At 31.3% G+C, this 22,774-nt stretch overlaps 4 protein-coding genes and 1 long non-coding RNA gene across 5 annotated transcripts; 2 read left to right on the top strand and 3 right to left on the bottom strand.

Annotated features, from left to right (window-relative positions):
- Positions 1–1,571: 1,571 nt before the first annotated feature.
- Positions 1,572–3,138, bottom strand: LOC140181186 (uncharacterized). The gene is made up of 2 exons (XR_011876001.1): positions 2,209–3,138; positions 1,572–2,104 (listed from the first exon to the last, which is right to left on the bottom strand). It is a non-coding gene; the product is annotated as an uncharacterized lncRNA (long non-coding RNA).
- A 371-nt stretch (positions 3,139–3,509) lies between these two features.
- LOC140181489 (F-box/kelch-repeat protein At3g23880-like) lies at positions 3,510–4,667 on the bottom strand. Its single transcript, XM_072225102.1, has one exon. It carries the CDS (start codon positions 4,665–4,667, stop codon positions 3,510–3,512), a length of 1,158 nt encoding a protein of 385 aa, XP_072081203.1.
- Positions 4,668–7,566: 2,899 nt separating this feature from the next.
- On the bottom strand, positions 7,567–14,054 carry LOC112773096 (probable boron transporter 7). Its single transcript, XM_025818139.3, has 12 exons — positions 13,760–14,054; positions 13,253–13,335; positions 12,969–13,161; positions 12,254–12,392; positions 10,277–10,436; positions 9,983–10,149; positions 9,707–9,880; positions 9,403–9,498; positions 9,194–9,310; positions 8,707–9,014; positions 8,205–8,463; positions 7,567–8,100 (listed from the first exon to the last, which is right to left on the bottom strand). Exons 1-12 carry the CDS (start codon positions 13,852–13,854, stop codon positions 7,957–7,959), a joined length of 1,935 nt encoding a protein of 644 aa, XP_025673924.1. The 5' UTR covers positions 13,855–14,054; the 3' UTR covers positions 7,567–7,956.
- Positions 14,055–16,572: 2,518 nt separating this feature from the next.
- On the top strand, positions 16,573–17,076 carry LOC140181488 (uncharacterized). The gene has a single exon (XM_072225101.1). It carries the CDS (start codon positions 16,573–16,575, stop codon positions 17,074–17,076), a length of 504 nt encoding a protein of 167 aa, XP_072081202.1.
- A 1,686-nt stretch (positions 17,077–18,762) lies between these two features.
- Positions 18,763–19,926, top strand: LOC112770522 (F-box/kelch-repeat protein At3g23880-like). The gene has a single exon (XM_025814865.1). The coding sequence runs from the start codon at positions 18,763–18,765 to the stop codon at positions 19,924–19,926; it is 1,164 nt and encodes a 387-aa protein (XP_025670650.1).
- Positions 19,927–22,774: the final 2,848 nt, after the last annotated feature.

The raw sequence follows: 22,774 nt of genomic DNA, 5'->3' as shown, positions 1-22,774 counted from the left end.
TACTGTGTTCGGTTCACAATGAGTACTGTGTTTGGTTCATTCTGTACTATTCAAAACTCTTCTTCCTCCCCTTCTACTGCTTCTTCACCAGAGAGAGGAGGAAAAGACAAAAAAATACAGCAGCAACAACAACAAAAGAATGACGATAGGGTTTCAGGGTTTAGGGTTTTAGGGTTTATAGGTTCAGGGTTCAGTGTACAGGAGTTCAGTGTGTTTCAAACTTTCGGTTCGTCCCGTGTATTAATTTCGGTTCACCATGTTCATAGTTGAGGGTTTAGGGTTTAGGGGGTCTAGGGTTTAGGGTTTAGGGTTCAGGAGTTTAGGGGTTTAGAGTTTACGGTAGGGTTCAGGGTTTAGCATTCAGGGTTCAGAGTTCAGTGTTCAGGGTTCGGGTTTAGGGTTTAGGGTTTAGGGTTTAGAGTTTAGCGTTCAGGGTTAAGAGTTCAGAGTTCAGGGTTCAGGTTCAGGGTTTAGAGTTTAGGATTTAGGTTTTAGGGTGTAGGGTTTAGGGTTTAGGTTTTAGAGTTTTAGGGATTTAGGGTTTATGGGTTCAGGTTCAGTGTTCAGGGTTATGGTTTTAGTGTTTAGAGTTTTGGGTTTAGGGTTCAGTGTTTAGGGGTTCATAATTTTTTGGTAAACAGGAGAACGATTTGGATTACTCTTCTGAAACGAATCAAATTGACAAAGTTTGGATTATTCAATTTTGAATCGAATTGAATGGAATGCAATTGCTAATTTGAATTGAATTAAATGGACGGAGTTGTATTGAATTGAATTGATAATATGTAAATTGTAGGCAGAGTTATTTGAATTTGATTTTATATAATGAATTATGTTTTGTTCACTCAGTACTATATATACAATTGTTTCACCATGAGTACTGTGTTCGGTTCACCATGAGTACTGTGTTCGGTTCATTCTACAGAAAGCTGTTTGAATTTGATTTTATATAATGAATTATGTTTCGTTCACTCAGTACTATACAATTGTATTGTGTTCGGTTCACCATGAGTATTGTGTTCGGTTCATTCTGCACTATTCAAAATTCTTCTTCCTCACCTTCTAGGCTTCTACAGTTCTACTGCTTTTTCACTAGAGAGAGAAGGAGAAAAAGACAAAAAAAAATACAGCAGCAACAACAAAAAAAGAATGATGATAAGGAAAAAAACAAGTGAAAAAGAAGGAACGTGAAAAAAGTGGAGAAGGAAGAACGCGAAGAAGAAGGCGAAGAAGAAGAAGACACTCCGTGCGTAAACGAGCATGAGAAGAAGAAGCGCGGGAGGAGAAGAAGAAGCGTGGGGGAGAAGAAGAATTGGACAAGAGCGATTTCGTGTGTGTTGGACGCGTGTATTTCACGTTTCATTTAATGGTATTGAATTTTTTTTGTGTTGGGCCAACTTGGTTACATGGTTACATGGATGTGTAGCATCCCCGTGTACCATGTTTGTATTAACAATATAAATTTTCGAGTGCCTTTTTAATAGTTTATCCTAATAAATAATATTTCTCATTACAATATTGTCCCAAGAGAAAAAAATATACTTGGAAATGTATTTCGAAAGGGAAAAAAAGAAATAAAACAAACTCTGTATTATATAAGAGAAAAAAGTGTTAATACATCTGATAAACAATAAAAGAATAACTTTTGTAAACCAAAAAAGGATAAATACATAAAAGAATAACTTCAAAGTGATTCTTATATCTTCTCTTTTTCTTACATAATACATTTCAGTTTCCCTACATCCCATCTGACCCATTGGATTTTTATTCCTCCCTTTTCCAAATCTAACTAATTAAGGGAAAGTTTATTTGAAACATTTTGATTATATGCATTCTTTTTGAATGCATTTCAAGATTAAATACTTTCTTGTTCCACAAAAGATCACCTTCTTATTCTACCTGCTGGTATGTTTATCATGTTATCTGCATCTTAGAAAATGCAGGAAAAAATTCATCAGATTCAAACATGATCAACGGAGGTGCGTTGGCCTCTATCGAAGCTCACGTTTCTATGTTTCAACTCTCCCCTGTGTGTTGTCATCTCATCCAATAGCTCTGCATCACAGAACTCATCTTCTTCTCCGCTGTCTTCGGTGTCAGGTTCCTTATGTTGCAAGAAAAGAAACAAACAAACAAATTTTATGCATGTCATCATCTGAACAAACGAGATAATAATTTATTGAGCAAAAGAAGGACAATGGATCCTACCGGTTGCGGAGCACCCTCAACCTTCTCATATTCAGAGGAATCAAGTTCTTTGAGATGGTCCGGGTTGAACATTTTGGGAAGCAAGCGTTCCCTTATAACAATGAGAAGGAAGAATGGTAGTGGAAACAAGATTCCACCTACTGGCACCCATGTCAACCCAAAACAGATTCCAAAGTATAATATTTGCAAGGCTGTAAAAGTAACTATCGTTTTATATGGTACCGTCTCCACATATGAGGCATGAGAACCTTCCAAAATTCTGCTCATAAAAAAAAATCATTAGCAAAAGAGTCTACGAAAAAGAGTAATATTACAAATCCAAATCTATTTATGAACTAAGTCCAACTAGTGTTGACCAGTGCTAGTTATAACTGATTTTTGTTATGTTAGACTAACTACGTTGAACTTGATTAACAAAAAGACTTGGATGTGTAGCATTATTTATGAAAAAGTGTATGAATGAACTTATCTGATCTGATTCGATCTAAATAGTAACAAATTATATACTGGTACGGCGGCTCTTAGTGACGAAGAGAAGTAGTATCTTTTCCCAGAATTGATTGCCGGGTTATCGATTGCCATGTAAGCGAAATATCCCCATAAAACGGAGGTAGGTATCCTTTTGATAACAGAGATGGCTAAAACGGATAGGCCGATCAGAATGGACTGCAATAAGTTGGAAATTCTTTGCTCTTTAACCCTGACTGGTAGGTGCTCATCTATAGCTGAGGCTCCATTGAAACTTTGGAAGTAGAGTGTGAAAGGGGAGATCGAGCACCACGGCGTTGACGACAACTCGAAGAAAAAGGAGAGAAGATAGAAGAGAGATACTGAAAATGAACGACGGGGAGAAAGAGCCTAATAGCGACGTCAAAAGATGGGCTGAGACTGACAGAGAGTGCCGGATTGGACGGTGACGATGATAGCAGAGACCAGAGAAAAGTGGAGTAGGTAGTGATAGCTTTATAGATAAATTGAAAAGTACGATGAGGAATCAGGGTTTAATTAGATAAATTTTAAAAATATTTGCGGTAAATATAAAAAAATAATTATTATTATTAAACCCTAATGAGATATATTTGTAAATTATTTTTTGTGCATATTAGAATAGTTCGAAAGATTTGAACCTACTAATAATTTGTTCACTTTTAACATAACATGAATATTGTGAATTTGCAAAAAGGAACAACAATCATAGGGTTAAGAAAGCATACATAAATTAAATTATTTTATTTAATAATTAGAAGGGACGCTATGGAGTCCAAGAATAAATATATAATATGGAATTCCAGAAATTAATCTTAAGGTAAACATGAAATCAAACTTTCATGGTAACCATGAAAAAACCTTCCATTCGAAAGCTTAGACAAGGGATAAATGGACAAACTATTACTTGAGATATCTACTTTTCCTATACGAAAATTATACGCAAACAATTTGCCTCGATAAAATTTTCCTAATGCCAAAAGAATATCATCTTCCGAGATGTACAAGGGTTCTAGCCAAATATTTGGCGGGATTATTCCATCCCTGAATCGGATTGTTAACAGTATAGTCCAAGATTTTTCAACTCCATACTCCTTCATTATCCAAATAGTAAAAGCAGCCGTGTTCTCATAGGCAGGATGAAAACATATAGAAAGAAGGTTCTTGAGGACATGCAAAGAAGGGACCTCGCCATAGAAGCCTGGATAAGTGTGATTGTTTCTAGGTAGGCATAATCGACCAAAAGACTCCGTTTCCATCTCAAAGGTAAGAATGAACCACTCCAATAGTTTAAATGGATCATCATCCTCCTTATTCTTACTAGGATGATCATGCGCTATCCAATTGAGACTGCCGCTCACAAATGTGCCACTATGACAACATGTAAAATATGGAAACATGGGATGATCAACCGTTTTCCAAGAAGGATTTGCATCCAAGCTGCAAACTTTAGCTCTACCTCCCAATCCACCGGCAGTAATGGATGTCCTAGAACACGTAACAAACTTATACTTGTTACGTAGGGCATCATACCCAAAGCCACAAAATACAGGGTGTGGATCATCGCCGTGGGGGTACTCGAATGGAACGATTAGGGATACCCAACGGGTACAAGGATTGAACAACGTTAGATTTTTATAGGGAAGACCTTCACACAAGCAAAGCAACCCGTTGCAAGATCCCTGAAAGATTTTGTATTTCATCTGAAGTGGCTCGATTCTAGTTGGTTGCTTATTATAAAGAAGAGATGATACAGAGCACTGCATGAAGTCAATCCCCTCAGATTCCAAACTACAATACACTAATCGAGGCTGAGTTGAGCGTTGATGGTGGTGCATGACGAATTCATGGCTGGAGATGAGGGAGTTCCATGAACGGCAGACGGTCCTCAGCTGCAGGAGGAGCCTCCCTGGAAGCCACAGCAAGATTTCCCAAATCAGGCCTTCCGGAAGATCGCATTCATCCTGGCTCATTCCCGTTGGACAATTAAGGTTAGGGTTTGGGTTTTTGTTTGTTCAATGTGATGGAATATCAATAAGTAGGAGAAGATAGAGCGTGGCACAAATACACACACTTAGGATTTTTGTTTGATATATAAGATTTGTTTGGATAGGTTTTTTAAAAAATAAATTTTTAAAAATCTTAAAAATACGATCTTAAATGATTAGATATTAAATATATTTTAAAAAAAATTAAAATTCAGGTTATCATGTGATTTTTTGTGAAGATTACTAAAAAGATAAAAAAAATATATATTTTTAAAATTTGATAACTTATGTTAAGTGATATTTTCAAAAAAATTATTGTAAATGATAATTTTTTTTTTAAAAAAAAAATATTATAGAGATCAAAATTTGTTCTTATTTTTTTTATACCTTTTAAATAATTAATTAATTATTCAAATGTCTTCACATAAATTCGGATCAAATGTACAAGTTATTTATTAAATGTAAAAAAATTTTTGCCACTTATAAAAATATAATATTTATTAATTATTTTTGTCGCATTTTCAAATTATTCAAGGTCTTATTGTCATTCGTATCTTTAAGGATTATTTGTACGAGAAAAGCTCTACATCCATGTAAAAATGACATGGATGGTATCCATGTAACTTTCATTCCATGCCCACACCCCCGTTTGTTTTACACGCGCCACTTATAACCTATATAACGAATCCTTATTTTGCTTTATCAATATTTCTCAACGTAAACCTTTTTCTTCCTGTTCTCCTTCTTATTCTTTAACCTAATTGAATTCGTTGTTCTCCTCTTTCGCATTTTTCTTCTCTGCATTATGGATCTGGATTGATTCAACGCAATTACCTTCGTCGTTCATCTTCTTCTTCATTTTCTTCTTCAAATCAGTTGAATGACTACGATTTGGATGATTCTTCTGAAACGCATCAATTTGATGAGGTTTGGATTATTGAATTCTGAATCGAATTTAATAGAATGAAATAGCTAATTTTATTTGAAGTGAATTGAATGGACTGAGGTGATCTACATCTGAATTGAATTCAATTGAATTGATAATATGTAATTGTGAGTAACTGTGAGTGTGAGTAACTGTGACTAAATGTGAGTAATTGTGTGTAACTTTTCGGTTCGGTGAGTACTAAAGAGTTGATTCACCATGTTCATATTTTCGGTTCAGTAAGCAGAAAGGAGTCTAAAAAAAATGGACGAATATATTCTGTTTTGTTTCCTAAGCACTATATAATTGTTTCACGTAATTAAGATTTTGGTTCACCATAATTAAGATTTCGGTTCACCATGCAGATCAACTGTGTTGTGGATGAAAAATTTGTTCCAAAGGTGGGAATGATTTTCAAGACATTAAGATTTTGGTTCACCATAATTAAGATTTCGGTTCACCATGAGTACTGTGTTCGGTTCATTCTGCACTATTCAAAACTCTTCTTCCTCGCCTTTTACTGCTTCTTCACCAGAGAGAGAATGAGGAAAAGACAAAAAAATACAGCAGCAACAACAACAAAAGAATAACAATAGGGTTTTAGGGTTTAGGGTTTAGGATTTTTGGGTTTAGGGTTCAGTGTACAGGGGTTCAATGTGTTTCAAACTTTCGGTTCGCCCCGTGTATTAATTTCGGTTCACCGTGTTCATGGTTGAGGGTTTAGGATTTAGGGTTTAGGGTTTAGCATTCAGGGTTCAGAGTTTAGTGTTCAAGGTTCGGGTTCAGGGTTTAGGGTTTAGGGTTTAGGGTTTAGCATTCAGGGTTCAGAGTTCAGAGTTCAGGGTTTAGAGTTTAGGGTTTAGGTTTTAGGGTGTAGGGTTTAAGGTTTAGGTTTTAGGGTTTTAAGGATTTATGGTTTATGGGTTCAGGGTTCAGTGTTCAGGATTCTGGTTTTAGTGTTTAGGGTTTAGGGTTTAGGGTTCAGTGTTTAGGGATTCATAATTTTTTGGTAAAGAGGAGAGCGATTTGGATTACTCTTCTGAAACGAATCAAATTGACAAAGTTTGGATTATTCAATTTTGAATCGAATTGAATGGAATGCAATTGCTAATTTGAATTGAATTAAATGGACGGAGGTGTACTGAATTGAATTGAATTGATTGATAATATGTAAATTGTAGGCAGAGTTATTTGAATTTGATTTTATATAATGAATTATGTTTTGTTCACTCAGTACTATACAATTGTTTCGCCATGAGTATTGTGTTCGGTTCACCATGAGTACTGTGTTCGGTTCATTCTGCAGAAAACTGTTTTAATTTTATTTTATATAATGGATTATGTTTCGTTCACTCAGTACTATACAATTGTATTGTGTTCGGTTCATCATGAGTACTGTGTTCGGTTCACCATGAGTATTGTATTTGGTTCATTCTGCACTATTCAAAACTCTTCTTCCGCACCTTCTAGGCTTCTACTGCTTCTTCACCAGAGAGAGAAGGAGGAAAAGGCAAAAAAATACTGCAGCAACAACAACAAAAGAATGACGATAAGGAGAAAACACGTGAAGAAGAAGGAATGCGAAAAAGGAGGAGAAGGAGGAACGCGAAGAAGAAAGCGAAGAAGAAGACGCTCCGTGCGTAAACGAGCGTAAGAAGAAGAACAAGAAGAAGAAGAAGAAGAAGAAGAAGTGTGGGGGAGAATAAGCGTTGGGCAAGAGCGATTTCGTGTGTGTTGGGCGCGTGTATTTCACGTTTCATTTAATGGTATTGAATTTTTTTGTGTTGAGCCAACTTGATTACATGATTACATGGATGTGTAGCATCCCGTATTTGTATTAACAGCATAAACTTTGGGGTGCTTTTTTAATAGTTTATCCTAATAAATAATATTTCTCATTACAATATTATCCTAAGAGAAGAAAATATACTTGGAAATGTATTTGGAAAGAGAAAAAAAGAAATAAAACAAACTCTGTATTATATAAGAGAAAAAAGTGTTAATACATCTGATAAACAATAAAAGAATAACTTTTGTAAACCAAAAAAGGATAAATACATAAAAGAATAACTTCAAAGTGATTCTTATATCTTGGCTTTTTTTTCCATAATACATTTCAATTTCCCCTACATCCCATCTGACCCATTGGATTTTTATTCCTCCCTTTTCCAAATCTAACTAATTAAGGGAAAGTTTATTTGAAACATTTTGATGATATGCATTCTTTTTGAATGCATTTCAAGATTAAATACTTTCTTGTTCCACAAAAGATCACCTTCTTATTCTACCTGCTGGTATGTTTATCATGTTATCTGCATCTTAGAAAATGCAGGAAAAAATTCATCAGATTCAAACATGATCAACGGAGGTGCGTTGGCCTCTATCGAAGCTCACGTTTCTATGTTTCAACTCTCCCCTGTGTGTTGTCATCTCATCCAATAGCTCTGCATCACAGAACTCATCTTCTTCTCCGCTGTCCTCGGTGTCAGGTTCCTTATGTTGCAAGAAAAGAAACAAATAAACAAATTTTATGCATGTCATCATCTGAACAAACGAGATAATAATTTATTGAGCAAAAGAAGGACAATGGATCCTACCAGTTGCGGAGCACCCTCAACCTCCTCATATTCAGAGGAATCAAGTTCTTTGAGATGGTCCGGGTTGAACATTTTGGGAAGCAAGCGTTCCCTTATAACAATGAGAAGGAAGAATGGTAGTGGAAACAAGATTCCACCTACTGGCACCCATGTCAACCCAAAACAGATTCCAAAGTATAATATTTGCAAGGCTGTAAAAGTAACTATCGTTTTATATGGTACTGTCTCCACATATGAGGCATGAGAACCTTCCAAAATTCTGCTCATAAAAAAAAAACCATTAGCAAAAGAGTCTACGAAAAAGGAATAATGCGATACATCCAAGTCTATTTATAAACTAAGTCCAACCAGTGCTAGTTATAACTGATTTTTGCTATGTTAGACCAGCTTCGTTGAACTTGATTAACAAAAAGACTTGGATGTGTAGCATTATTTATGAAAAAGTGCATGAATGAACTTATCTGATCTATTCGATCCAAATCGTAACAAATTATATACTTGCCTGGTACGGCGGCTCTTAGTGACGAAGAGAAGTAGTATCCTTTCCCAGAATTGATTGCCGGGTAAACTATCGATTGCCATGTAAGCGAAATATCCCCATAAAACGGAGGTAGGTATCCTTTTGATAACAGAGATGGCTAAAACGGATAGGCCGATCAGAATGGACTGCAATAAGTTGGACACTCTTTGCTCTTTAACCCTGACTGGTAGGTGCTCATCTATGTGTTTCTCAGGATCAAAACCTTTAGAAGTTCCATCCTTGTTGTCAGGGTTCATTACAGCTTCTCTCAAATTCTGCAACTCTCTAGCCTGTGCCAAATTCAAAAACCTTTAGAAGTTCCCGTAAAATTATCTTTATATGAAATTGATAATTAAAATCCTTAGATCTCAATTTCATCAAATGTACAAATCATGTAATAATTTGAAACTATTAATTTCATACAAAATAACTATATTCGAATCTCTGCCTTTTACAAAGGAATACTTACAGTAGGCTCAGCATCCATTCGTCTGAGAACATCATGCATCTCTCCGTATATTTCAGAATTGGTCTTGTTCATCCTAATGCATTCCCGGGCACTTTTCACCATTTTCTTTCGGAGCATCTGAAAATTGATGATGTTGAACAAATATTTGAGTAACAAAAACTAGGAGTCCTGATGTTGATGATGTGGAAAGAAAGGAAAATGATGCATGCCTGTCTCTTAAGAACTGCCAAACTTTTTGTATGCATTGGAGACTGCGGAAGGACTCCGTTTGACGGAGGAACGCCCAGGAGACCGCAGATCAGAGTCTATAAAGAAAACAAACTAAGGTTACTTCATTTACTTTATCAAAATTGATTAAGACTATTATATTTTTTATTGAATAACTAATGACAGAAATTGATTTATTTAACAAAATACATAAAAGATTAGAGACAAATTTAGTTATTAGAATTGATTGAAGTGTTGGACTGAAAATTCGAATGATTTAGAGAATTACTCTTAAAAAAAAGTTACCATTATTCCAAGCAAAAGCATATCATAGTGGTAGGAAGATGGCTTTTGAAGATTGTACTCATGTTGTTGAGCCATTTGGGAAGCTACGTTATGATCGAAAAAGTATAATCCCGCTATCATCACTGCCGGAATAATCCCCGCGAATATATAAGGAATCGGCACCTTCCCCATGTCCTAAACATTTTACATAGATATATATGAACAATAATGTTGAAAACATGCATGGTTTTGTGGATAGAGAAAATGAATATATAGAAGTCTGCATGAAATTAATACCTTTACTATAGTCCAATGATAGAGAGATTGAGGTTCCCATGGAAGTGGAGAATCCAACCTTCTAGGAACATCTTTAGGAACACCTCTTGGCTTAGCATAAGATACTGCTGTCCATAACACTACCATCAAGGGAATCCCATAATCCGCAAGAAGGCTCCTCATCCACCCTGCACCCACAATGGCAGCATTTATGAGGCGGAATTCGAACATTCAACACTTACTTTAGCAATAAGTGAGCTGATAACTCGATTAATCCATATTGGTAAATATATTTGGATATTAATATTTAATTACCTGTTCCATATAGCCATGATCTTGCTTTCCTGGTCTTCATGGAAGTGAGAAGAACTCCAAAAGCGAAAATGACTGCAAACAATCCGTTAATGTATTGCCAATAGAATTCAGCTTTTTCTCCATGTTCAGATTTTGGCTCCCTGAATTCCTCGACTACTCCCTATGGTTCAAATCAAACAAATGATTTATTTGGCCTGATTGAGATAATTTTTTCGGTCTAAGGTGTTAATTCTTTTTTCTAAAACTTATTTTATCAAAAAAATTATTTTTTAAGAGAATTAATAAAGAGATTTTATAATTTTATCAAATTTATAAATAAGTTGTTACGTTTTAAAGCTTATAATTAGATTCTCGTGTTTTATAAAAAATTTTAATTAAATTTATGCTGTTACAAAAACTTAAAAAGAAATGAAATGTTTATAAATATATTTTTGTAGGTACTTAATTGAAAAAAGGGTAAAATATATTTTTTGTCCCTAAAGTTTGACAAAAGTTTTAAAAATACCCCTAAATTTTATTTTGTTTCAATTTTGTCCTAAAAGTTTTCGATTTGCATCAAATATACCCCGAGCGGCTAATTTTTAAAAAATTTAAGACCAATTCAACAATAATTTCATAAGAACAACTCTCAACACAAGTAAATCAAGCATAGTTTTCATGTATTATTGTTAGATTGGTCTTAATTTTTTTGAAAATTTAGCCGTTAAGGGTATATTTGATGCAAATAGAAAACTTCTAGGACAAAATTGAAATAAAATAAAACTTAAGGGTATTTTTAAAATTTTTGCTAAACTTCGGGACAAAAAATATACTTTACCCTGAAAAAATTAGTAAACAATAATAAGGACAGTCACCAAAAAAAAAAAAACAATAATAAGGACTCAACTATAAATTAAATTATATTGTCATATACCAAAGTTTTTTTTAATTAAAAAAGATCTGATTATTTGTTATTTGTGATTATAAAAAGTGAAATAGAAGATAACCATTTTTCTTTTAAAACAAAAATCTTGAAAACAAATGTTTTATAATTATATTATATGAATTTAAATATAAAATAATAATCAAGACTACTAATTCATCCTCTAAATATCTTTATGGTTTTCAAATTTGTAACAATATATATTACTTTTGAAAACATAAAAATATTCAATAATCTTTTATTTAAAAATTAGAAAAATAATTAAGAGAATAATTTAAAACCTCCAATTATTTTCCTTAGATATATCAATGAACTAAATAAAATTAATGTGATCAATAAAACAATTATAAGAATAATCTTGATATTTTTTAGTTTTTTTATATATAGGTAAACTATTAAAATAGTATCCAAAAATTAGCATAGTTGACAAAAAATTTCAAAAGTTACTAATGATAAATAAATTCATGAAAGATTTAAAAATTCGATAAAATAATTAAATATTAAATATATATTCATAAAAAGGTTTTAGAAATCAAATTTTGATGTGATTTTTTTCTAGCATTATTAGAAAATTAATATTTTTTTTATCCTTACAATTTGAAAATTAGATGTCAAGTGAGTTTTTTTTTTAATTGATGTGACTACGCTCCTTTGAAAAATAAAACATTCTAAAGATCAAATTTTACTTTTTTTTGTGTGCAATTTTTAAATAGTTATTCAAATATTACTATAAAAATTTAAATTAAATAAATAAATTATTTAATAAATACAAAAAAATTATTATTAAAAATATAATATTTATTAATTATTTTTATCACATTTTTAAATTTATTTATTTTTCGTATCCTTAAAAATTATTTTTGTCAATCAAAATAAATTTTTAGATATTATTTTAATAATTTATCTTTCATTTATATTATAAAAAATAAATGAATAAAAATATTTTAGTTTCATATATATTTATAATTTATTTTTATTTATAATAAAGTTTTTATTGTTTTTTTTTTTTTAATTTAATACCTATAAATAGATTATCACCGTGGATAGAGGATTACCTTTACAGCCTCCTGAAAGAAGAGAACTGTAATTAGCATGCCAAACAATTCGCCCGCAACTCTTGTAAACCTTGTGATAACTGAACAAGCATTAAAAATTGCAAGTAGAATCAAGAAAAGTGCACTCCATACACAAACCCTACAACAAAAATGGACGTATATAAGTTAAAAAGACATGTCTTGTAAAATATAAGATCCTATTTTTAAGAGTGGTATAAAAAGATAAAAATGGAAACAAAAATTCTATTTTTATAGTTAATTGTCTCTTTTATAGTTAATTGACTTTTGAAATTATAATTTATATCTTAAAAAAATTCCTTTACTTAAGAAAATTTCTTTTACTTAAAATAAATTGTTAGTAAAATATATTTAAATAAAATATCAAATGTTTTTATTTTCTAAGATATTTTTTTAAAAAAATATCATTTAAAAATATGTTTTCTTTTAAAAACTAAACCAATTAACACAAAATCGACAAAGTAATGGAAAAAGATGAATGCTAGGGGCAGTAATTTTGGTGTTTTGTAACCATCAATTAGCCATCAATAGTGTTTTTAATGGTGGGAGATCACTCACTTTTATTTTGATGGTTAAGTGCTGGCCAAAAAATATAAAAGTTGTTGGGCTCTAGACTTTTCCATGAAAAAAACTAGAGGAAAAATTATAAAGAAAAATATTATAAAATGAATTTGTAGTAATAAGTGTGATAACATACCATCCAGCCCAAGGCAAAAAGAGCTCTTTGCCAATTGCAGGAAGGCTTATGCTAAATTTGTAAAGATAACTATACATTATAACAGTTGGTTCGGCAACTCCTAAAATCAATAAAGGTTGTCCTCCAAATATTGAATGAATAATTCCACATAGCGCTGTGGATGTCAATGCTTCTACTGCGCTCAACCGTCCCCCTGTTTAGTAGCAAATATAATAATAAAAAAATTGTCTCATTAAAAAGAAAACCTTAAAAATATTGAAAAAAGATGAATATTTGTTCAATACCTGTGTCTCTACTTAGTTGTTCTCCAAAAGCAATGACAGGAAGAGCGGACGCAAAGAATATGTAGAATGTTGGTGCCAATATTCTGTTTTACAGACCATATATAGAAACATCAATTAAAACTTTCTTCATAAAGTGCATGTGCATGTTCATGTTTTGAGTGTCATTATTAGGGTCAATTCAAAACCAAAAACCTATTCAAATTTTATACATACTACACTTGAAAAAAAAACTATTAAATAAACCAACTTATATAAAATACATAGACGCATAATAACTAATTTGTTATGTACATTAGTATTTTTTGTTTGAGAAATTTAACAAAAATTGCCAGAAGGAAGAAAACAAGAAGAGGAATAATTTTAAGCCTTCAAAAATTCTTTTAAAGAGAAAGATTTGTTTGCGAAATTCATCTAAAGGAGACAATAAGAAGAAGAATAATTTATGTACACAACATTTTGTTAAAAAAGGCTGAAGAAAAGAGGGGAAAAAAGGAAAATTATTGGTACCTAGCACCAGAAGAGAATGCAGAAACCCAATCATGTTTGTAATATTTTATTCTTCCTTTGAAATCTGTAGATATACCCTGAAATGCAGCTCCCATTTTCTTTTCTCCAGAATTAATGAGGGGAATCACAACGTTTCCTTGAATGGGAACACAGGAAGCGTGGGTCCCCACCAGGATCCCCAAATTATGGAAGTTGGGTCCCTTTCTTTTCTGCTAACTTTTCTTGCTTTTTTTATTATTATTTTGGGTTTGGGAGATTATTATTTCTCCCTATGATCAGAGGAGTATTATGTTTTGGAATTATTAAATATAAACGAGTTTAAAAAATGGAAATTTTCTGTTTGGTCAACGTTTTTTAAGAATTAGCTCTAGAAGCTGTAGTAACAATTTCTTTTTCTTTTCTTTTTTTAGTAAGAGTTGTAAAACAATAAAATTTGGCAAACAACGTTTTAAAATTAGGGTATTTTGTATAGGCAGCTAAATTTTAGATGATATTTTTAGAATTAATTTTGGAAATGATTTGAATGGAAATATTATTAGCACTCATCAATAAATGCCCTTCTTTCGTTTTTAAAAAATAATAATAATAACCTATTAATTAACCTACATAAGTATATTATTCAAACTTAGTATTACTAATTAAGTAATACTACTTTCTGTACAAATTTTATTGAATGTAAGTTAATTAATATATTTTGAAAAATTCAATATATATTTTTTATTTTTAAATTATCACTAAAGTGTAGTATTGGGCTGGGTCTGTTGACAAAGTCTATGATTCACGCAACGATTACTTGTGGTTGTGTAAGCCGTTGTTTGGTTGGGAGGAGCGGAAGAATTGGTTTTGTCTTTAGCGCCAGCTTGTTCCATAAAAACACAAATGTTTGGCTTGGTAGTGTTTTAAGGATGATTGTCCTACTGCAAGTTTTTGTTTCAGAAGAGGAATGTCGTCATCGGATAGGTGCCCAAGATGCCTTTCTAGTCAGGAATTAGTTTTACATTATATTCTGAATTGTCCAAAAACTCGGCTTGTATGACATAAGTTGGATATTTCTTATCATCCTCTGAATTTGAAGACTAATTCTTGTATCATAGCAAAGAGTATCCATTCAGGTTCTTTTCGGGACTTTGGTGAATATGGCAAGTAATGAATAATAACATCTTTAATCTTCATGAGACTTGGCCTTTGGAAAAAGTAATTTGTCTGACATTAGCTTCAGAAAATGAGTTTAAGAGTATTTTTGAATTACAACGTATATTCTTCCCATTTATTCTAAGTGATTTTTGGAATCCACATCCATTGATACTTTTAAGATTAATTGTGATGTTAGTGATCCTGTTTATGGTGATAGTGTTAGTTTTGCTTGCGTTATTAGAAATTGTAATGAGAGTTAGCAAAGCGAGTGTTTGGGAATGATTGAGAATAATAGTATTCTTCAAGAAAAATTGTTTACTATTTGAAAAGGATATCTCTTAACCTGAAAAGTGGATCAACGAAATGTTATTTGTGAAACGGATTGTGTGAAAGCGTTTAATCTTGTTACTAATCACTAAGATGATTTTGGGTTTATTGAATCGTTGATACTCAAAATAAGGGATATCATGCATTGGAATTGGCTTGTTAACTTTTGTTTGATTATGAGAGATGTAAACACGGTAGCAAATACCATAAAAAAATGGTGATGAGATTACAACTTCATCAAATAAAACTTTTCTCTCTTATGAAGAGTTTTAAAATAATTTTAAACGAAACTATTCCTCTATTTAAATAATTTTTTATTTTTCTTATTTTTTATTTAACTTATTTAAAACAGAAAAAAATTATCACTAAATAAATAACGACATTACCCTCTCCAAAGAAGACTAAAGTGAACTTCTCATCTTCTATGAAGGAGAAGGATCTTTAAAATTGAATTTGGTGAATTAAAAAAGTTCAAAGCTTAACATAGGAAGTGCAAATTTATGAATGCTGACCTCTCTCCATTGGGAACAATTCACAATTCACATCCTAGTTGTAATTTGAAAAGTTTGTGATTATTTTTTTGTACTACAAATCAAATTAGAAGTAAGGTTGTTTGTTTATCGAGACAGGACACTGAAATAGAGACATAAAATTGTGTTTAACAGAGAAGATATGGATAGAGACAATGTATACTGAATTAATGTATTTTATGTCCATTCTGACAGGAATAACACAGAGACACTAACAAGAGACACAACTTATTTTTTATTTTTTCATTCATTATTTTTGTTAATTTTTTTATAATTATATTTTTCGTCTCAAATTTTTCGAATGAAAAAATGAGAATAAATTAGATTTTTATAATTTGTTTTAATTTATTACCAAATAGGATACAAAAACACAAAATTTTGTGTCTTTATTCTTTATGTCTTATTCTTAGTGTCTTGTCTTATTCTGTTAAAATAAATGCATGAATATATATCCCTCCTTTAAAATATTTTTATTAAATAAAAAAATATTTTTATATAAAATATTTTAACAAAAAATTATTTTTAATTTTAAAAAAATCTTTTAAAAACCATCACTAAATTTTCGTAAAAATTCACCTGAAGAAACCCTTTATATCAAACAAAAACCTAATTGTGTGTATGTGTGCCGCTCCCTATCTTCTCCTATTATTCATATTCCATCACATTGAACCAATGAAACCCAAACCCTAACCCTAATTGTCCAACGAGAATGAGCGGCCACCATGAATACGATGAATGCGATCTTCCGGGAGACCTGATTAGGGAAATATTGCTGGGGCTTCCAGAGAGGCTCCTTCTGCAGCTGAGGACCGTCTGCCGTTCATGTGGAACTCCCTCATCTCCAGCCATGAATTCGTCATGCACCACCATCAACGCTCAACTCAGCCTCGATTAGTATATTGTAGTTTGGAATCTGAGGGGACTGACATCATGCATTGCTCTGTATCATCTCTTCTTTATAATAATGAGCTTCAACCAACTACAGTTGAGCCACTTCAGATGAAATACAAAACCATTCAGGGATCTTGCAACGCGTTGCTTTGCATGGGTGAAGGTCTTCCCTATAAAATTCTAACGTTGTTCAATCCTTGTAACCGTTCAGTATCCCTAACCGTTCCATTCGAGTACCCCGGCGGCAAGTATCGACAACCTGTATTTCGTGGCTTAGGGTATGATGCCCTACGTGACAAGTATAAGTTTGTTACGGGTTCTAAGTCATCTACTGTAGCTGCCGGTGGTTTGAGAGGTAGAGCTAAAGTTTGCACCTTCGATGCAAATCCTTCTTGGAAAACGGTTGATCATCCCGTGTTTCCATATTATACATAGTGTCATAGCGGCACGTTATTTGTGAGCGGCACTCTCAATTGGACTATATTGTGTCATTTGGCGAGGAATAATTCTGCTAGACATTTGGGTAGAGCCTTTTTACATTTACATCTCAAAAGATGATATTCTTTTAGCACACCGTAATTCTACCAAGACAAATTGATTGTATATAATTTTCGTAAAAGAGTAGTTGTTTATCCTATGATTAATAACTTAGGTGACACTTTGTCAATTTTTTTCTTATCTGATTGGGAGGTATTTTCATGTGGTGGATACTGCCATGATGATGTCTTTATACGAAGATAGTATTGTGGACATTAGATGAGTTAATATATTTAACTAAATATGTTTGATCAATCATCTAAAAATTTATAATGTCATTTTTATATAAAGATGTTATCATGTGAATATTTTCTTTTTTATATTTATCATAAAAATTTGGTTTTATCAGTATCTTAAGATTAATTTTTGGTTTTTCATATTATATCAACTTCATAGTTGCCGTTCTAATTATTAAATAAAATAATTTAATTTATGTATGCTTTTTTACGGTGTGATTGTTCCTCTTTGCAAAATCCACAACATTATGTTATAGTATATTTTTACTAAAATTTGATAAGCTCAAGAGTGGACAAATTAAGGTATGGATCGTAATACTTTTATTGAAAAAGTATTTAGATTTGGTTTGGTAATTTTTTTACTCGTAAATATGGCACTATTTGATTTAGATTATAAAAATTAGACTGATTTTTTGATAGCTTAGAAACAAAAATCAGAGTATACGATTTTTAAACTTTGAAATAAAAAACCCACAATAAAAAAAATTCTCTGATTTAATATTAAATTTTTTTTACAAAATTCTTTATGCAAAGTAATGGGATAGTCCGATTATACTACAAAGCCAATATAATTAAGTAATTTATAAGATTAGGGTATTTACAAAGTAATTATTCATCTTTTATTTAATTTTAAAATTAATTTTTATATGCACTAATTATCAATTTTAGTATTAAAAAAGATAAGATTAAGGTATTTAAATCAAAATAAAATTAAAAAATTGAAGATAAAATTCTAAAAATAAGATAAATAAAAAATAAAATAATAATTTATAAAATAAAAAATAAATTTTAAAATTAAATAATAAAGAAAAGATTAATTTATAAATAAAATTAAATAAAAAATATTTAATAATTATAAAAAAATTTAAAAAATATATTTTATTATTAGAATTATTTAATAGTCCAAATGTTATTGAACCATCATATCTACTATGTGTTTAATTTGTTTAGGTGGTATGAAGTTGTTAAAAAAGATTTTTTTTAAACAAAATTTTAAAAATAAAAAATTCAAAAAAAATAAAAATAAAAAATTTTAAAACTATAATTTATATTTTTTAAAAAATTATACCTAAAAAAATATTTTTGACATAATAAATAAACATAATTACTAAATAGAAAATATTTTTATATCAGATATATAAATATAAAGTTATTTTTATTTGTTAAATTTTTTTTAAATAAATTCACTTTAAAAAATTTTCTTAAAAATTCAACAAAAAAAAAAAGAGTGTATATCAAATAAAAACCTGTCTGTATGTGTGCCGCGTCCTACCTTCTCCTATTTATTGATATTCCATCACATTGAAAAAACAAAAACCCAAATCCTAATCCTAATTGTCCAATGAGAATGAGAAACCATGAATACGATTTATGCAATCTTCCGGGAGACCTGTTTAGGGAAATCTTGCTGAGGCTTCCAGTGAAGCTCCTCCTGCAGCTGAGGACCGTCTGCCGTTCATGGAATTCCTTCATCTCCAGCCATGAATTCGTCATGCACCACCATCAACGCTCAACTCAACCTCGATTAGTGTATTGTAGTTTGGAATCTGATGGGCTTGACATCATGCAGTGCTCTGTATCATCTCTTCTTTATAATCAGCTTCAACCAACTAGAATCGAGCCACTTCAGATTAAATACAAAACCATTCAGGGATCTTGCAACGGGTTGCTTTGCTTGTGTGAAGGTTTTCCCTATAGAACTCTGACGTTGTTCAATCCTTGTACTCGTTCCGTATCCCTAAACGTTCCATTCGAGTATCCCGGCGGCGATTATCTACAACCTGTATTTTGTGGCTTAGGGTATGATGCCCTACGTGACAAGTATAAATTTGTTACGGGTTCTAAGTCATCCACTGTAGCTGCGGGTCTGTTTAGATATAGAGCTAAAGTTTGCACTTTCGATCCAAATCCTTCTTGGAAAACGGTTGATCATCCCATGTTTCCATATTTTACAAGTTGTTATAGCGGCACATTTGTTAGTGGCACTCTCAATTGGATGGCGCATGTTCCTGATAACGATAATGAGTGGTTCATTCTTACCTTTGACTTGGAAACAGAGTCCTTTGGTCGATTATGCCTACCTAGAAACAATCACACTCACACTGGCTCCTGTGACTACGCCCCTTCCTTGCAAGTCCTCAAGAACTTCCTTTCTATGAGTTTTCAACCTGCTTGTGATATCAACACTGCTTGCACTATTTGGATAATGAAAGATTATGGGGTTGAAAAATCTTGGACTATATTGTTTACGATTCCATTCGGCAATGCAATAATCCGATCAGACATTTGGCTAGAACCCTTGTACATCTCAGAAGATGAAATTCTTTTGGCGTATGGTAAATTCAACTGGAGCAACTTGCTTGTATATAATTTTCGTAAAGGAGAAGTAGTTCATCCTATGGTTGAAATTGAAGGCTCACGTGACCGTTCAACAATTTATCCCTTGTCTAAATCCGTATATGAGAAGTATTTTCATGTTTATCATGAAAGTTTAGTTTCATGTTTACCCTAAGATTAATGTCTGGTTTCCATATTATATTATGGTTGAATTGTAATTTATTTTTGGATTTCATAGCTTGTGTTTTAATTATTAAATAAAATAAATTTAACGAACTTGAATTGGTCGAGTAGTCAACTCATTTGTCCGTTTAAACAGTGTTAGAGTTTGAATCCCGCCTTGTGCATGCAACAACTTATTGGCCAGCGAACCCTTAAATGAAGTTCAAATCCGATTAGTCCTTGTTAAAGGATATCGAGGAAAATAAAAAAACAAAAAAATTTAATTTATGTATACTTTTTTAACTCTTGATAGTTCCTCTTTGCAAATTCACAACATGTTGCCGTGTATTTCCATGGTAGTTTGATAAGCTAAAAAAAATTGATTTCACACTATTAAAAATATTATTAATGATTATTTGATGGTTACAAATCACAAAAATTATTAGCTCTCTAGCTTAAAAAATATATTTTTTAATGATTTTTTTAATTTTTTTTAAAAAATATAAAAAAAAATTTATATTTAAATATTTTACATATATTTTTATTTAATAATTATGATTGAGTATAATAATATAAATAATTTTTTATTTTTTATGATGGTAAAAATATATTTTTTTAGATAAAATTTTAAAAAAAATATATAAATTATAGCCTTTAAATTTTTTATTTTTTTAAATATTTTATTTTTTTATTTTGTCAAATACGAGTAAATAGTCAAATTTATCCCTAAAAGATTATGCGATTTTAAAATTAATCTTCGAAAATTTTTTTTAATCAAATTTATTCTTAAAAGATTTTTAAGTTAGTCACATTAATCCTTCCATTATCTTCTTTACCCACGGCGTTAATGAAAGCCGATATAGCACGGTAAGTTACTTTTCAACACCGGTTCCGCTACGTTACCAACAGCATTTCTGACAACTCTTATTTATAACTGTGTTTAATAGAAGTGTCTTTATGGATGTGTCTAATAAAAATATATTTTTTTTATAGCTGTATTTAATAGAAATATCTTTATAAATATATTTTTTGGATATGTCTCTTTATATAAGTGTTTAAAATATAATAATTAATTATTGTTAACAATAAGTTGACAGATAATATATTGGTAGCCTATACTTTTACTTTCAACACATAAAACGTTATTTTTTTATCGGCTAGCCCAATAAAGATTTAAACTCGACCCACCCAGTTCCACCCGCACCCTCACCCATTAGCCATCTTCCCCCTTGCTGATTCTGTTTCTCAGCGTTTCATACTCACCAACTCTTGTCTAAATAGCCATGGATGTGTTCTCTGAAATTCCGTAGCCACCACAGCGCCGTATTGTTGACCTTTATCACCGCAGCGCTCAAGATTCCATTTTGCCTCCTCGGATATCGTACTGCACTTGACGCCATTTATTCCAATGCTTGTTTTTTCCATTGTCGGTGGCTAGGCAATTTCGTTGACTCTCTTAGAAATTTGCAACTTTCTCACCGAGTTCTGCCAATTCTTTTCTCTCGTCATCATGAACGACTTCTACCACTAGTACTTGTTCTGCAGGTTTGAAAGCATATTTGAAGCCTTGTATGTCTTTGATATCGTCGACGACTACGACAACTTCAATGTACTTTATCACACCATGTTCAAAGAATATCAAAAAACTCTTCTCTGCCTGAAGTCTTGAAATTTTACCATAAGATAAGATCTAATGGGTTAAGCCTGATGCATATAAGATGTTTGATAGAATGCTTCATAAAAAATTTTACCATAGATTGAAGTTGTACGGTTTTCTATAATGATTGGTGGTGAATCAAAGCAAGTAAAGCTTAGAAAAAAGGGTGGTACATATCAGAATAAAGGAGGGAGAAGAGTCAAGGCTAAAAGGAAAAAAAGTCAAAAACAACACTCCACCATCTTCAGATTCATAGGTATGGACGAAGTACAATCAGAAAATTAAAGGCTCCCCTTACTCGAGAGGATACTATAGATGTAGTAGTTCAAATTAAAGGGTCGCCGGGAGAGTAAACAACCATCCTTCAATTTTGTTTTTCGATTGGAAGTGCGAAAATTTTCCAATTTTTTTAAGTTTTTTTTTTCCATTTTTAATTTAATTTAATTTCGTTTATGTAACTTAACGACCAAGTTGGTTTTTATTAACGTCATCAATGAGAAAACTAACTTAAAATTTTTTAAAAATGAATTTGATTAAAAAAAAATTTTGAAAACTAATTTAAAGATCATGTGATCTTTAGGAATCAATCTGAACATTTACTCTGTTAAATACACTTAAAAAATTGTTTTTCATTAAATTTTTTCTTAATAATTTAATAACAATTAAATAAACACATAATAATTATGATAAGTCAGTCACAAGTTCTAGTGAGATGGACTTCTTTATTAAGTTGTTGGTTGTCAGCTCTTTGTGTGTTTGGATTACAGTTTATAAACTGGAGTTTGAATAAAATTGATTTTGCAAACTTGATTTTGATGAAAAGTAAGTTTGTATTAAAGTGATTTATGTTTGGTAATCTTTGCATCAAAATAAATTATAGTAAAATAAATGTTGTTTGGATTCTACTACTCAAAATCACTTCTAGATAAAAAATTACTAAAATAGACACCAACTTAAATAATTTTTGTATATTATCTTATCATTTTAATTTAGATAATTGAATAGATCTTATTAGTTAATTCTATAATAAAATTAATATTTATACACTAAAATAAAAATAATATATAAAAATTGGCAAAATATATTTTTAATTAAAACTAACAAAATATAAATTTTAGAGAGTACTAAGAATAATAAAAAAAATTAAATATTTATCTTGGTAGTAATTGAAATAAATCAAAAAAATTTTTATGATATTTTTTAT

The sequence above is a fragment of the Arachis hypogaea genome, chromosome 18, assembly GCF_003086295.3.
Source record: "Arachis hypogaea cultivar Tifrunner chromosome 18, arahy.Tifrunner.gnm2.J5K5, whole genome shotgun sequence".
NCBI classification, from domain to species: domain Eukaryota; kingdom Viridiplantae; phylum Streptophyta; class Magnoliopsida; order Fabales; family Fabaceae; genus Arachis; species Arachis hypogaea.
The sequence above is the reverse complement of the archived record's forward strand: the minus strand, read 5'-3'. Positions and strand labels throughout refer to the sequence as shown.